General features: G+C 40.7%; 1 protein-coding gene across 2 annotated transcripts in view; it reads left to right on the top strand.

Moving 5' to 3' along the window:
* The window catches only part of LOC128738577 (phosphatase and actin regulator 4), a 214,853-nt gene that overhangs the window by 74,546 nt on the left and 126,708 nt on the right, over positions 1–13,599 (top strand). For both annotated transcript variants that reach the window (XM_053833823.1, XM_053833824.1), the window contains exons 4-6: positions 8,662–8,829; positions 9,061–9,159; positions 9,434–9,529. In XM_053833823.1, coding sequence (XP_053689798.1) covers positions 8,662–8,829; positions 9,061–9,159; positions 9,434–9,529 — 363 coding nt within the window. The remainder of the gene's footprint in view (positions 1–8,661; positions 8,830–9,060; positions 9,160–9,433; positions 9,530–13,599) is intronic.

Raw genomic sequence — 13,599 nt, forward strand, 5'->3', positions numbered from 1 at the left:
ACTTCAATGACAGCAAACGCGGTACGCCCACTCTCGCTTTGGAACCGTCTCCTGGGAGAATCAAATTAATGGGTTTTGTTTTGAGGTAATAGTTCCGCAGTCGACCAATGGAAAAGATCGTTAATCATGCCCTCGCGACGTTCTATGACAATTAAATCTATTGATCACCTTGAGGTCAAACTTTTCGTTACCATTCAGTAGGTGTGTACAATTGTACATATTCAGATCTTGCTAATATATATGTGTTTTAGCATTACTTTTCCGGTGGTGTTATCTGCTATAATGTAAAAGTTTTTGATCCTAACCTGAGGATGCTGATCAATAATCCAACGAACTGACCGCAGTTACATCACCAGTGAGAGTGCATTTTATTTACGAAGCTGAATCATCGACAACTCAATTACGCGTACATTAGCGTAAGGAGTTGACTGAAACACGCCACAAACTGATCGTTTTTCATTATTTTTCTCACTCCAATACGATCTACGCGGTTAATGGTAACCGACCGACTGCCGGAGACAGGTTTACATATTTTTCACACACACATGTTATCACTTGTGGCACCGTCCCACATCTAATTTGTTGTCTCGTTAAGGAAAATGAAAAAATAATTAGACTAAATTTATTGTTTTAGGGTGGAAATTAAACGAAGAAAAAGCATGGTTTTGCTAGATACCAATGATGTTGTCTTCTCATACAGACAAATAAATTAATCATGAACTTTATTCACCCACTTCGAAGCGAAGCAACAAAAGTTAGAACCGGCAGTCATCCATCAAATTTACCACAAATTGAGTTTCGATTAGGATGTAACGCAACCAATAGGTACTTCCTGCGATCAACTTACGAACCATCAGATTTTTGGTGGATGAACATCAATTCAAAAGTATTCACACCCGCACTCTGGTAATGTAATTTGTAGTCATTTTTACTCACACTCTAGATCCCCGGGTGTGTCGTAAGCAAAGCCCTTTACGTTTGGTCGTATAAATCGCAATCGCACAGATTGCAGCAGGTGTCGTGTTACAACAATCCATCACTCTACGGAGGGTAACGGTGACAAAGAAAACCACTTTTCCACCGCAAATGAAATGCAGACACGCTGTTCCATATCTCGGTCTGTACAGGGTTCACGATTTTCACACATATATTTCTCAGCCCGTCGTCATTTACATAGAGTGTAAATAACACCGGGCGGGACACAGATGCAATGGCGTCTCGTATTAATTTTCCAGTTTTCCATACTCAACAACAGACAGGTAAAGAGACTAGACATTGTAAGTATCTACCGAATAATACAAAAAGGGCAGTATAAGCGTACTACAAATCGTTGCAAGGGGAATGCATTATGCACCATAATGTATGCAGACTTGACATATATACATAGAAGAAGTACAGCTGAATTGTTTTGTGTCGGTTGAACCATATTGTAAACAAACAAAGGCAACGAATGACAATAAATAAGTATAACCTGCACCACTCTCCAGTCAGCGTTTGCAACATAACGAGACGGTGCTTTATCTCGCCGGCTGCTGATAACCGAAAAAGATGGTGGAAATGGTGTTTTTCTTACAGATGCTTTATTAGCGGTTTTATACTTGCTTCTCGTAGAGTGTCGGTGGTTGATGGGGTTAGAGATGTAATAACGGTTCATTTTCGCTCCGCGTATGTGATTTCATAATTTTAGTGTCGGTCTGTAGGCTTACACATTTTTCGCTTTTGTTTTGCGGCACGGGGTGAAGATTTTGGGAAGTTACCTACTTTGAATGTAAATATAGTCCTTTAGTGAAATTACGGACTCATGGAAAGTTGACTTCGGAGTTCACGATTAGTCTAAGTTTGTTATTAATGCTGCTGGTACAGTTAAAAATGAATGTCAAAGCGGATTGCAAGAAGATTATATCGTTGAATAACTTATTTTGTCGAATAGACGTACTTACTCTACTTTAGTGGCGAACGAATTATGGTCCTCCGATACTTTGGGTTGTGGGCTGCCATTCTTAAATCCCCCAATCCATTTGCCCCGGAGTCTACGGCCTCTTCTTGTTTGTTTTTTACTGCAAATAGTTTTGGTTACTGTCAACGGGCATTCTGGCTACCTGCCCAACCCACCACAACCTACAATATTGTAGTACCTTCACTATATCAGTATACATATTTGAATACTTAATACAGCTGGTGGTTCATACGTCTGCGCCAAACTCCTTCTTCTATTTTGCCACCAGAACTTTACGCTCAAACACCCCAAGCACTCGTCGACCAACCCCAGTTTTGTGCGAATTTGCAAACTACGGGACTTCAGTTGTCTAAGTGATCCTTAGAAAGCCCAAATTGCAGCTGCAACTCGTCGTTTTACTTCGCGGCTTACATCGTTGTTACATCACACGCATGCCAAGGTATACGCATTTCTCCACTACTTCATATCGTTCCCCATCCAGCTCCACCTCGGCACCAACGCCATTTGGACTCCCACCTTTCCTGCCATCAACCATGTACTGTTGAAATAAATAAAAAAATAAAGAAGGGTCAAGTCTTAATGACGCTTACAACCCAAGGCTTTGATTTTGCTCTACGCTTGGTTCCGATTATATCGAAGACATTCGCAAAACCAAGAAGTATGTGAGATTTCGTGATGATAACCCCGTTTCTTTCCACGTTTGCCTTTCGTGTTACGCCTTCCAAAACAATGTTAAATAGCAGATTAAAGAGTGCATCTCCTTGCTTTGGTCCATCCAACGTCACGAAAGTGGCTGAGGTCTTACCCGATATTCTGATGCATGATTTTGAATCAGTTTTCGTCGAAATACCATGTTCTAGCATTATCATTATCTACCATAGTTCATTTTATTTGACTGAATTGTACGCTGCCTTAAGGTCTACAAACAGATGATGAGTCTACAAGTTGTACTCCGGGAGCTTGTCTAGTAACTGACCCAGGGAGCGCAATTGATCCGTCGTGGAGCAACCCTGACAAAAACCAGCTGGATGCTCGTCGACGAAGGACTCCGCTAAGTCGCAGTCTACTGAACAGGATGCGAGAGAGCATCTGTGGCATTTGTTCTTTCTCCCATATCCTGACAATAATCCGGTGGATTGCTTCGTACAGTCGCTCGCAACTCGTTTTTAGAAGTTCAGCGTATTTCCTCCAGCAGCCTTATCGTTTTTCAGATCACTAATTGCCGACTTAACCTTGTGCTTGACCATCGCCCACAATTCTTAACCTGTTCCTATCGATCATTGTGTTTACCTCTCCATTGATTAACGTCTGGAAGTGCTCCTACCTGACTGTAACGCCGTTTTATCAGTAAGCAAGTTGTCCATTACAGGCATGGCAAAATTCCTGCGCCTCACTGTTTGGTAGAAATTCCGTGTATCTTTGCATGCAAATTACTCCACTGCATCGGTAAGCATGTGGTCCTCGTAGTCGCCATTTTTTTGGACGGTGGGCTCTCTTAACCGCAGCCTCTAATCTCTCTATACCTTTCGCTGTTCTGACATGCAGTCGCTGTGAGCGTGCGATTGTGGGGGTTGAATGCCCCTGGTACAGATCGTGTTTGGTGAACGCGATCGTTGTATGAATTCGTTAATAAATTGCTGGAAAATGGCTCGATAGGACCATTTGTATGGAACGGCTCGGTACGACCGTTGAACAAATGACGATCATTGTCGAATGATGTATATGCTTCGGTAAGACCATAGATGAGCTAAATGATTTGGTACGATCATTGATGAATGAAGTATATGGTTCGGTACGACCATAGATGAACTTAATAATTTGATACAACCATTATCGAATGATGTATATGGTTCGGTATGACCATAGATGAACTAAATGATTTGATACGATCATTGTTGAATTATGTGTATGGGTCGGTATGACCATAAATGAAGTAAATGATTTAGTATGATCATTATCGAATGAAGTATATGGTTCGACACGACCATAGATGAATTATATGATTTGGTACGACCATTGTTGAATGAACTATATGTTTCGATGCGACCATTGATGAACTAAAGTATTTAGTACGATCATTATCGAATGAAATTCGGTACGGTGGTTCGGTACGACCATAGATGAACTAAATGATTTGATACGATCATTGTTGAATCATGTATATGGTTCGGTACGCCCATAGATGAAGTTAATGATTCGGTACGATCATTGTCGAATGATGTATATGGTTCGGTATGACCATAGATGAACTAAATGATTTGATACGATCATTGTTGAATGATGTATATGGTTCGGAACAACCATAGATGAAATGAATGGTTCGGTACAATCATTGTTGAATGAACTATATGGTTCGGTACGACCATAGATGAATTAAATGATTCGGTACGATCATTGTTGAATGATGTATGTGGTTTGGTAAGACCATAGTTGAAAAAGGTTTGAGAAGAAGAAGTAAGAGAAAAAGATATAAAAATATATGAACCGGTAAGACCATAGACGGAATGAAACTGTTTGATACGACCAGAGATAAATAAAATGGTTTTATACGATCATTGTAGAAAAGATGGCTTTATTCAGTTTGGATTAAGTATTAGAATTTATGCTTTCAAGTTTGAGCTATTGATTTATTTATTTGGATTTTTAGCAGTTAAAATGGTTGATCCCATGAGGTCAATGGAAACTGTTTGTTAAAAAGACCGACTCAGAAAAATAGTCCTATAATGTGTTATGAATATTAAGTAAAATGAACAAGAAGAAGAGGTACTTTGACGGAAAAACTCGATAGCATCGTCTTGACAAATTCCCCAGGCGAAGAATCTACTGCTACTAAAATTTACCTGACAGACTAGAAGGAAGGGTAATTTTCCACATTGCTAAAAAGACAAAAAACAGCAATTACGTGAAGTCAAAGTTGCTCTTAGGCTTACCCTACGATTTGAACAATACACTTGTATTGTAGTTATTGATATAACTGGTTATGCCAAACTGTTGCACCTTTTGGGTGATCAGTTGCAGCGACTACTCTCTGCCACAAACTCACTCACAATTTCGTTGAAAAGAGTTATTTTCAGGATTTCGATTGCTTGGGATATACCAGTTGAATGCATGACAAAGTCTTTTATCTTTTAATAAATATACTAAATGAAAATGGCAAATTCGTTAATATTTTTTTAAGTGTGTAAGTTAGCCATTTTTTGTATGCTCTTATGTTAAGTAGTTTTTTGTTATATTTCATCTTGTGAGAAGAAAAGAGAATGCTCCCGGTACAAAATATCGCTTATCCCAGCATCAGAACATGCCTCGTGCTATATGCCATCTCGGCAGCGGTACACTTCGCTGCCGATGCGAAGAACTGTCTGAACAGTTCCGTGTATCATCGGCATCGTCGGTGTCGTCTAGATTCCAACCGAGTTCAAAGACCTGACTACTAAGCACATCAAGTCGTATTCAGTTGGCCAAACAATCAAGACTTGGGCGATTCTTTGTAGCTGTAATTCGGCTCTGCGCAGCGACTCCTGGGCTAGTTCTTCTTATCTGTCCCGAAAGGATCGTACACTAATGACATCCGAAAAGTGTCCACCGTCAATCATGACATGATCAATCTGGAAGCTAGAGCCTCCATTTGGCTGCGCCCGGGTGTTTCCGAATATTCATACATGGAAAATATGTGCTATAATTACTTATTTCTTATTTTTAGCAACATAGAAACGGGTTAGCTCCTGCCGTATCAAGAATTCCTCCCCACTGATACTCGATCCTGGGTTATTCGCCGTCAGTTCGTTGAACATCTCGACACACGCTCGTCGGCTTCACCCTGGTCAAGCTATCTAGCACGTTGGGCCCTTCTATTCCTGGTATCGGTGTGGTTCTTGAAGAGAACGGATTTCTCTGCACAGTCGTCCGACGTTCTTGTGTCATGGCCGGCCCAACATAGTCTCTCACCTTTTCCAGCTGTACGAAGGGAATCACCTTAAGTAGTGTCTGCAGCTTGGGGTTTATACGCCTACGCCACTCTCCGCTTTCCGTTTGTACTCTTCCAAAAGTAGTCTGTAATACCTTTCGTTTAAATACAACAAGTGAACGTTCCGCAATGTTGCAGTTTAAAGTCCTGAGAGGATTAACAGTCTGATTAGCATATGAATGAATATTTAAATTATCCATATTTTTATCATGATTAAGTCTGATTTGGTGAACCAGCTTTTTCATATTCGGACCCCTGTGCAGAGCAGTGGTCGCGTACATGTTTGCAAACGAGATATTTAAGAGGTAATCGAGTAAATTTAAGAGTGCTAGTTTGTAGCCCTATCTGCGCTTAAGGGGGGACCCTACTCTGGAAAATCGGAAAAATCTAATCTTAATTTTTTTGCATTTTCGAGACGCTTACACCTTCGGAAATGTCACGCCAAAAGGATTTTTTAATATCGGATCTCGTTGTAAACTTACGGCAAATATTGTGGAGTAACCTCAATCGAAGTCCATTACTGTACGAAACTTTGAACGCGTTTTCCCCAAAACCATGTTTCTTTAGCTGGCGGTACGTGTATCTCAGAATCTAGTGAACTGATTTGGCTGAAATTTTGTTTTCAGCATGTAAAAATGAATTATCTAAATTGTTGCGTAGCCGTTTTTTGATATCTCAATTTTTCAATTTTTATGAGCTTTTAATTGGCGATTTTTGATAAAAAACACCTTTCTTTGGAAAAATTGCCGCCATTTTGGTAATTTTTCGAATTTATAAAAACCGCTACGTAACAATTTAGGTATTAACCTAATTGAAGCTTTAATCATCCTTGAAATCCGTTCTACGATACTCCGTTGGTTCCCGGCACGTACCGCCAGCAAGGAACTATTTTCTAGAGGGCATTCACGCGTCCACCTGCCACCAACATAATAATCACTATTCTTGTATCCAAAAAATACAAAATATATCTTCAAATATACCCTAACCAATAACCAAAATACCCTAACACTTAACTATAATTCTTGCATCTGAAATTTTTTTACAAAAATCTATTATTTTCGGTCTTCCAGAGTAGGGTCCCCCCTTAAGTCTGATGCCACGCGAAGTCAACACACCATAGGAAGGGTTGTTTTACAGACTGTTGTGAATTAGAGAAGTTTTCGTATAAAGAGAGTTGTTCCCAACTTTTGATTATGTGTTCAAATGGCGCACCTAAAAGAATTTGATTTTATTGCGCTACTTTATCTCTGGTTAATCGCTTGCAAGACTTGTAGTGCTGCTCGTGATCATTACTACAGAAACTATAGCAGTAATTTGGCGCTTTCATGCATATGTTTCGATAAGCACAATCGAAATTCTACGTAGGTTTTTACGATACGCTCTTAGATCTTTGACTTTGCGTAACCCAATAAAATTGGAGGGTCGCCTATCAAATCTGGAGATACTTGCATAAAGCCGAGATATACCCGTTTTTATAGGAAACCTTGTAATTGATGGCAATATTGATACTCCTCATCTCGTTGCACAAATCAATATCACAGTCCCGCTAGGAGCTTGAATTCTTTGGATTTTATGAGACATGATTTTTAGCGCACCGAATAACGTCGGAATGAACCCATCTGAAATATATGCAATGTTTTTTATAGCTTTTATATGCATTTTGACTACAGTATTTCAAATGATGTTTTTAAAAATCATTCAAGGAGAGTGATTAGTCAAGTAATTTATATTAGTGTTTGCAAACCGTGATGTGTGCTAATTGTAATTTAAAAAGATTAATAGGTTTTCACGAGGAAGATTTCACACCAACTGGGCTTTTCTCATACTATCATAAATTCATGGATATGAATTGAATCTATACCTATAAAAATAAATTTCTGGCTGTCTGACTGTATGTTCCATATAGACTCGGGGGCTACTGAAGCGATCGGCGTGAAAATTTGTATGCAGGGGTTTTTGGGGCCGAGAAAGGTTCTTGTGATAGTTCGAGACCCCTCCTCCCTCTGGAAGGGGGGTGGGGGGCTCCCATATAAATGAAATGAAAAGGTAGCGAGAGTAAATGTTCTGTTAGACTAGCACATAGACAGAAATCTTTAGATTACGTTTGTTCACATTTTGCAGCTACGATCTTTTGAAAAGTTGGTGCCGTATTATCTGGCTTTAATATGACAAATCATTGTTTTTTATTGTTTTTCATGCAGTAGTAGAATCAGCAATTTAGCTGTTTTTTACTTACACAAGGTTTTCCAGGAAAACATGCTGACTTTATTTAATACAATGAAATGGCGTTTGTTATTTGAGTTACCAGTTTTTAGTGAAAAACTTTCTTTTGACCTCAATACAAACAGGACCAACTTGATGGGAGTCTTAGGTTGGGAGCGGGCGAGATATTGTTTTGTTCGTTATTTTTACATGATTTTATTCGTCACGCATTCGTGATCAAAACAATGCGGAAGATAGCGTAAGAAGATCAATAAAAACAGTGAATTCAGCGTCATTGAATTTTTGCAACGATAGCAGTTTACAAATCTAGCAGACCATGCGCTAGTTGTTGTATTATATGACGTATATCATTGCTCCAAAACAGCACAATCCGTCACCAGTAGATTCCCCGCCATTGACATAACCTGTTAGTTCGGCAAATGCAAAACACATTCGCATGTGTTTCGCACTACCACCACCAGTGGCAGCAACACTCGCTAATCGGTATTTTTTTTGTTATTTATTTTCCTTTCCGTAGCTACAAAGAAACAGAATGGTGCCACCATGCGTTCCAACAGTCTGAACTCGGGTTCCCGCACGCCCCCACTGGAGCGGAAGAGCAAGTTTAGCGCATTCGGGCGCCTTTTCAAGCCCTGGAAGTGGCGGAGAAAAAAGAAAAGTGAAAAGTTCGAGTCCACCTCCAAGTGTAAGTAAATATTGTACACCTGTGCCAAACTGCCAATGGCACATCCGTTTGTTTTTGTTTGTTTAATGCTTGAACTTGAGTGGAAATTCGAGTTGCGATTTGCTCTTGGCTGTACGCTATTCACACGGTGGTGCTGAAATACAAATGGATGCAGCTAGTTAATGATGTATTGATGGCTTTGCATGATTCATCTCCATTTCATTTTTTTCTTCAAATTTATCATTCTTGCAGCTCTAGAGCGTAAAATATCAGTACGTGCCAACCGTGAAGAACTTGTACAAAAAGGTATTCTGCTGCCCGAGAGTCCTACGTCAGCTCTATCCATAGCTGGTGAGTATTATAGCTTTAAAGTACTAAAATGATTGCCACTTTTTGATCTGATGTGGTTGGATCGGTAAGCAATTTTCATCCTTCAGAACAGACGTCCGATACACTGCAAATAATTTTCCGTCGGAAATTACATTTTTCATCCATTGCTTCATATCCATCGCTTGCCGTAAAAATTGTTACTCTTTGAAACTAAAGCTCAAAATTTTTTATCTTGCTATCCCCAAATCATCCGGTTAAACCAAATTACTTGCCCTGTATAAATGCAAATTCGAAGCCATTTGTATCAGTCCCACGGAATCGGTGACGTGGTCAACATCATCTCATAGACAACTACAAACCTTCCATCAGCCGAACCATTACCGAAGCCAAAGTAAGTCTTACAAATTAGTACCAACACCAAACCGAGTTGTGCTCCACTTCCTCTCTATCACCGTTCATCATTACTTCATTAGACATGCACACTTTTCTTTTTGGCGGAACTTATTGCTGGCCCATGCAGCAGCAGCAGAGCGCAGTTGAAACCGATAGGATCTCCATTTCAGCCATACACCACAAAGTCTGCGCAAAGAATGCTAACTTTCGAACACGTGTTGTATGTTTATTTTTTTCGCTTATGTTGTTATTTCTGCTTTCTTTACTTTTACAATTGATGTTTTGCTGTTGTTTCCTTTTCTTCCATTGCATTGCATCGCCGCCACACGTTCACTTCAGGCTGTAAAAACAAAGCTCGTACGCCGTTGTGCGCCATTTCACCACGAACTCATACACAACCTATCACGTGTAAAAATTAGTTCTATATTTCTACGCATTCCATTCGCTATAGTGTAATTACCATGTACCTATTTATGTAAGATTGCTTTTCGTTGGTTGTTCCTGCACTGTTCCATATATTTGATTATTTGTGCAGTTATAATAGTATAGAGTGATTATTTGTAAAGTCCATCGGTATTGTGCCTGGCGTTTTAACAGAAGTAGCAAACGCCAACATAAAAAATGGAGATTTTTTGCAACCGGTATTTCAATTAATTGCTATATGGTTGAATGGGCGGTCGGGAAAATGTATCGGTTGGTTTTTTGGATTCCGTTATTATATACGTTTATAATTCCTTCGAGCGTGTAAACTAGTATAAAACATTCAAAAACAATCTGTAAATCAAATTTTGGAAAAAAATGTGCATAATTGAAAATGTAATAAAAAAACGAGTACGACTTTCTGTAAGTAATCGTAGAATGATTGAAAGGGCTTCTTAAATATGATGTATCAATGGCTGATGGGAAATTCAGTGCAAAAATAAAGAAAAGAAAAGGGAAAAGAGTGCGGGGAACAAGGAACGTGAGTATGAATGTATGTTCCACTATAACTCCGGAACGTCTGGACGATTTTTCATCAAACTTGGCACATATGTTTTTTGACATAAAAGAATCAGCGCATAGTGGGTTGACAAAAGTGGGAGGTGGTTACTTACGAGTGGAGGGGAAGGTTCAAGTGGGTGAAATGGTGCGTTTCGATGGGGTGCGAACGATAGCAGTTGTACAATTGGCTGGACGATAAGAAGAGATTTCTGAAAGGAGAAATAGGGTGGCTATTTACAAGGGGGAGGTTCAAAAACGTAAAAACGGCTTTTTGTCGATTTATGGGGATTACCGAAAAGAGCACGGATTTACAAGTGGCTGGGGAACAACAGGAGAGGCCAGCTGACAAAAAATAAGGGTTTTATTTCTTGTACTGAGAATTTGCGGTTGAGAGACAAAGGGGCCCCGAGTAAGATCGAGCAATCAGCTCGTTGTTTAATAGTTTTTAACTTTTTAGAGACGGTTTTGTTTCAAAATTCTGAAATGATTATCGATTATAAAGTCTCAAGTCCGTAGAGGAATAGCGTTTTGTACATCGTCAGCTTTTTGCGGTAGCGTATGCTGCTTGGCCGAAGCATCTTGCGTAGGTAAAAGTAGGCTCAACTTCCGGTTTGAAAACGTCGTTGAATCTCCTTATACGTTTTATTATCGGCGGTAAACAGAGATCCCATATATACGAACTCATCGACCGCTTCCAGTTCATTGCCGTTAATAGCCACTGTCCATGAAAAGCGAATGTCGTTTACTCTGGAGCCTCTTCCTGCCATATATTCGGTTTTCTTACTAGCATTCTTTTTTGGTTTAGTGTAGATTGCGTCCGACGTCCCAAGGTTTAAGTAATGCTGTCGAGGTCGTCTATGAAGGTTAGTACCTTGGCTGCTTTTGCTGAAGAACGTTCCGTTTCGATGCCCGCTCGTCGAATCACACCGTCAATAGCGATGTTGAATAACATACAGGAGAGTCCATTTCTTCACCGCAACCCTCTGTGCAATTCGCAGGGGCTTAAGAATGCCCCTGGAATACGCACTTAGTACATCATCATATGTTACTCGTAAGGCAGTTTTGATCAGCCGTGTCAGTTTGTCCAGAAAACCATTCTCGTGCATTATCTGCCATAGCTGTTCGCGCTCGACTGTATCGTATGCTGTCTTGAAATCCACGAAAATATGACGCGTAGGCATGTTGTACTTGACATTTTGGAGGATTTATCGGAGAGTGAAAATTTGATACGTTGTAGCATGGCCTCGTTCAAGCTCACCTGACACTGCCCTACGAATTCTCTTGCTATTGTGAATAGACGAGGCGTTGATCAGCGTAATGCCACGGTAATTACAGCAATCGAGCTGATCACCCTTTTTATATATATTGTGGACAAACCATATCTTCCATCCATTCCTCTGGTAGCTTCCCCTCGCCCCAAATCCTTAAAGTTATCCAGTTGAGTGTCGTTGCTACTAGCAACTTGCTAGTGGTTCCTTACCATTCTTGTGGAGTTCTGCTGGGAATCAGTCCTTCCCGGCGGCTCTATTATTCTTCAGATAACCGATTTTTGGCCGCATCTTTTCGAGATCCGTCTCGTTCTCTTATATCGCCATTAAGATGCCCATCGACGAACTTCTTCCACCTGTCGACCACCTCGCTCTCGTTTGTGATCAGGATTCCCTCCTTGTCCCTGCACACATCAGGCTTCGGTGTGCATCTTTTATGAGATTGGTTCACCTTGTCTTAGAACTTGTGCCACTCATCACGATTTCCGTCCTCCTTCTGGCGCTTATTCCTCCTCTGGCGTTTCGTGCACTCGTGGGTTCTCAGCCTAGCACCGCATCCTGCTCCATCCGTCTTGGAAAGTCAAAGCATCACAGGAAGTTGGAGCTTCATCCAGTAGGCGCGCCTAGTTCTCGGCAACTCGCGGATTATCTAATTGCCGAATTTTTACCCGAGGGGGCGGCTTTTTCGCGAAGTCGATAGTTTTGAGCTCATGTACTGTGACTGGGTAATGATCCGAGTCGATATCTGCATCACGAAGGTAGTGTATGTTGTAGTTATTCTAGACAAATCGGCAAAATCGATAAGAATATGGTCAATTTGATTCAATGCCCATTGGTCAGGTGATCTCCAATTGCGGTAAGATAATGCTTCTGGACATCAAGCATCGGGAAGCTGCAAAGTTGATGCTTCGATGGCCGTTATCGTTCGTATCGGTGTGCAAGTTATGAAGTAGACTAATCTCAAGATTTTAGTCTTGACCTTGGAATGAGGTCATACATATATTTAATATTTTTTTGAAACGATGGTTCTACAATTGACGAAGGGACGGTAGGGGAAAGAAATGAAAATTTGGTGAAGGAGGGGGAAGAGCGGAAAGGAAGGGGGGGGGGTATTGGTAGCTATGCTTGACAAGTAGTCATTTTGACTCCTACCTTTTGTCCAATGCTGGAAGGTGCATGAGTCGAACCAAGCTGTTGCTTGGTTCGACTCATGCACCTTCCAGCATTGGACAAAAGGTAGGAGTCAAAATGACTACTTGTCAAGCATAGCTACCAATACCCCCCCCCCTTCCTTTCCGCTCTTCCCCCTCCTTCACCAAATTTTCATTTCTTTCCCCTACCGTCCCTTCGTCAATTGTAGAACCATCGTTTCAAAAAAATATTAAGTTATGAAGCCCGATCACAGGTCAATACATCGCTGCCGATCTGGGCATTTGATTTATACCGTTCTGGTAGAATTGGACCTTGCTGCCACGATTCATCCAAACCTTCTCGCTTTTGCGACAGATCTCCTACAGTACCACGATACCGAACTTTCGGGGTTCTAGCCCTTCCAGTCAGTAGCACCCTTCCGTCACCCACGAAATTTAACAATCTGCAGTTCCAGGTATCAAGCATCCATTCCATGTCCTTATTTTGTCGCCTTTGCCCACGCCGAATATGTCGAGTCGAATATACTTGATTCTTCGTAGTAAGGTAGGTTTAGCTGCGTTGTCTTATTAGGGCTTATTATTTTTACTGTAAGTAAAAAGTGTTCTTAACCCTCTAATGGGGAAGACCTCTATAGACGACCTTCGCTTTTAAAGCTCCAGAGCCACAT

This window comes from Sabethes cyaneus, chromosome 2 (genome assembly GCF_943734655.1).
Source record: "Sabethes cyaneus chromosome 2, idSabCyanKW18_F2, whole genome shotgun sequence".
NCBI classification, from domain to species: Eukaryota; Metazoa; Arthropoda; class Insecta; order Diptera; family Culicidae; genus Sabethes; species Sabethes cyaneus.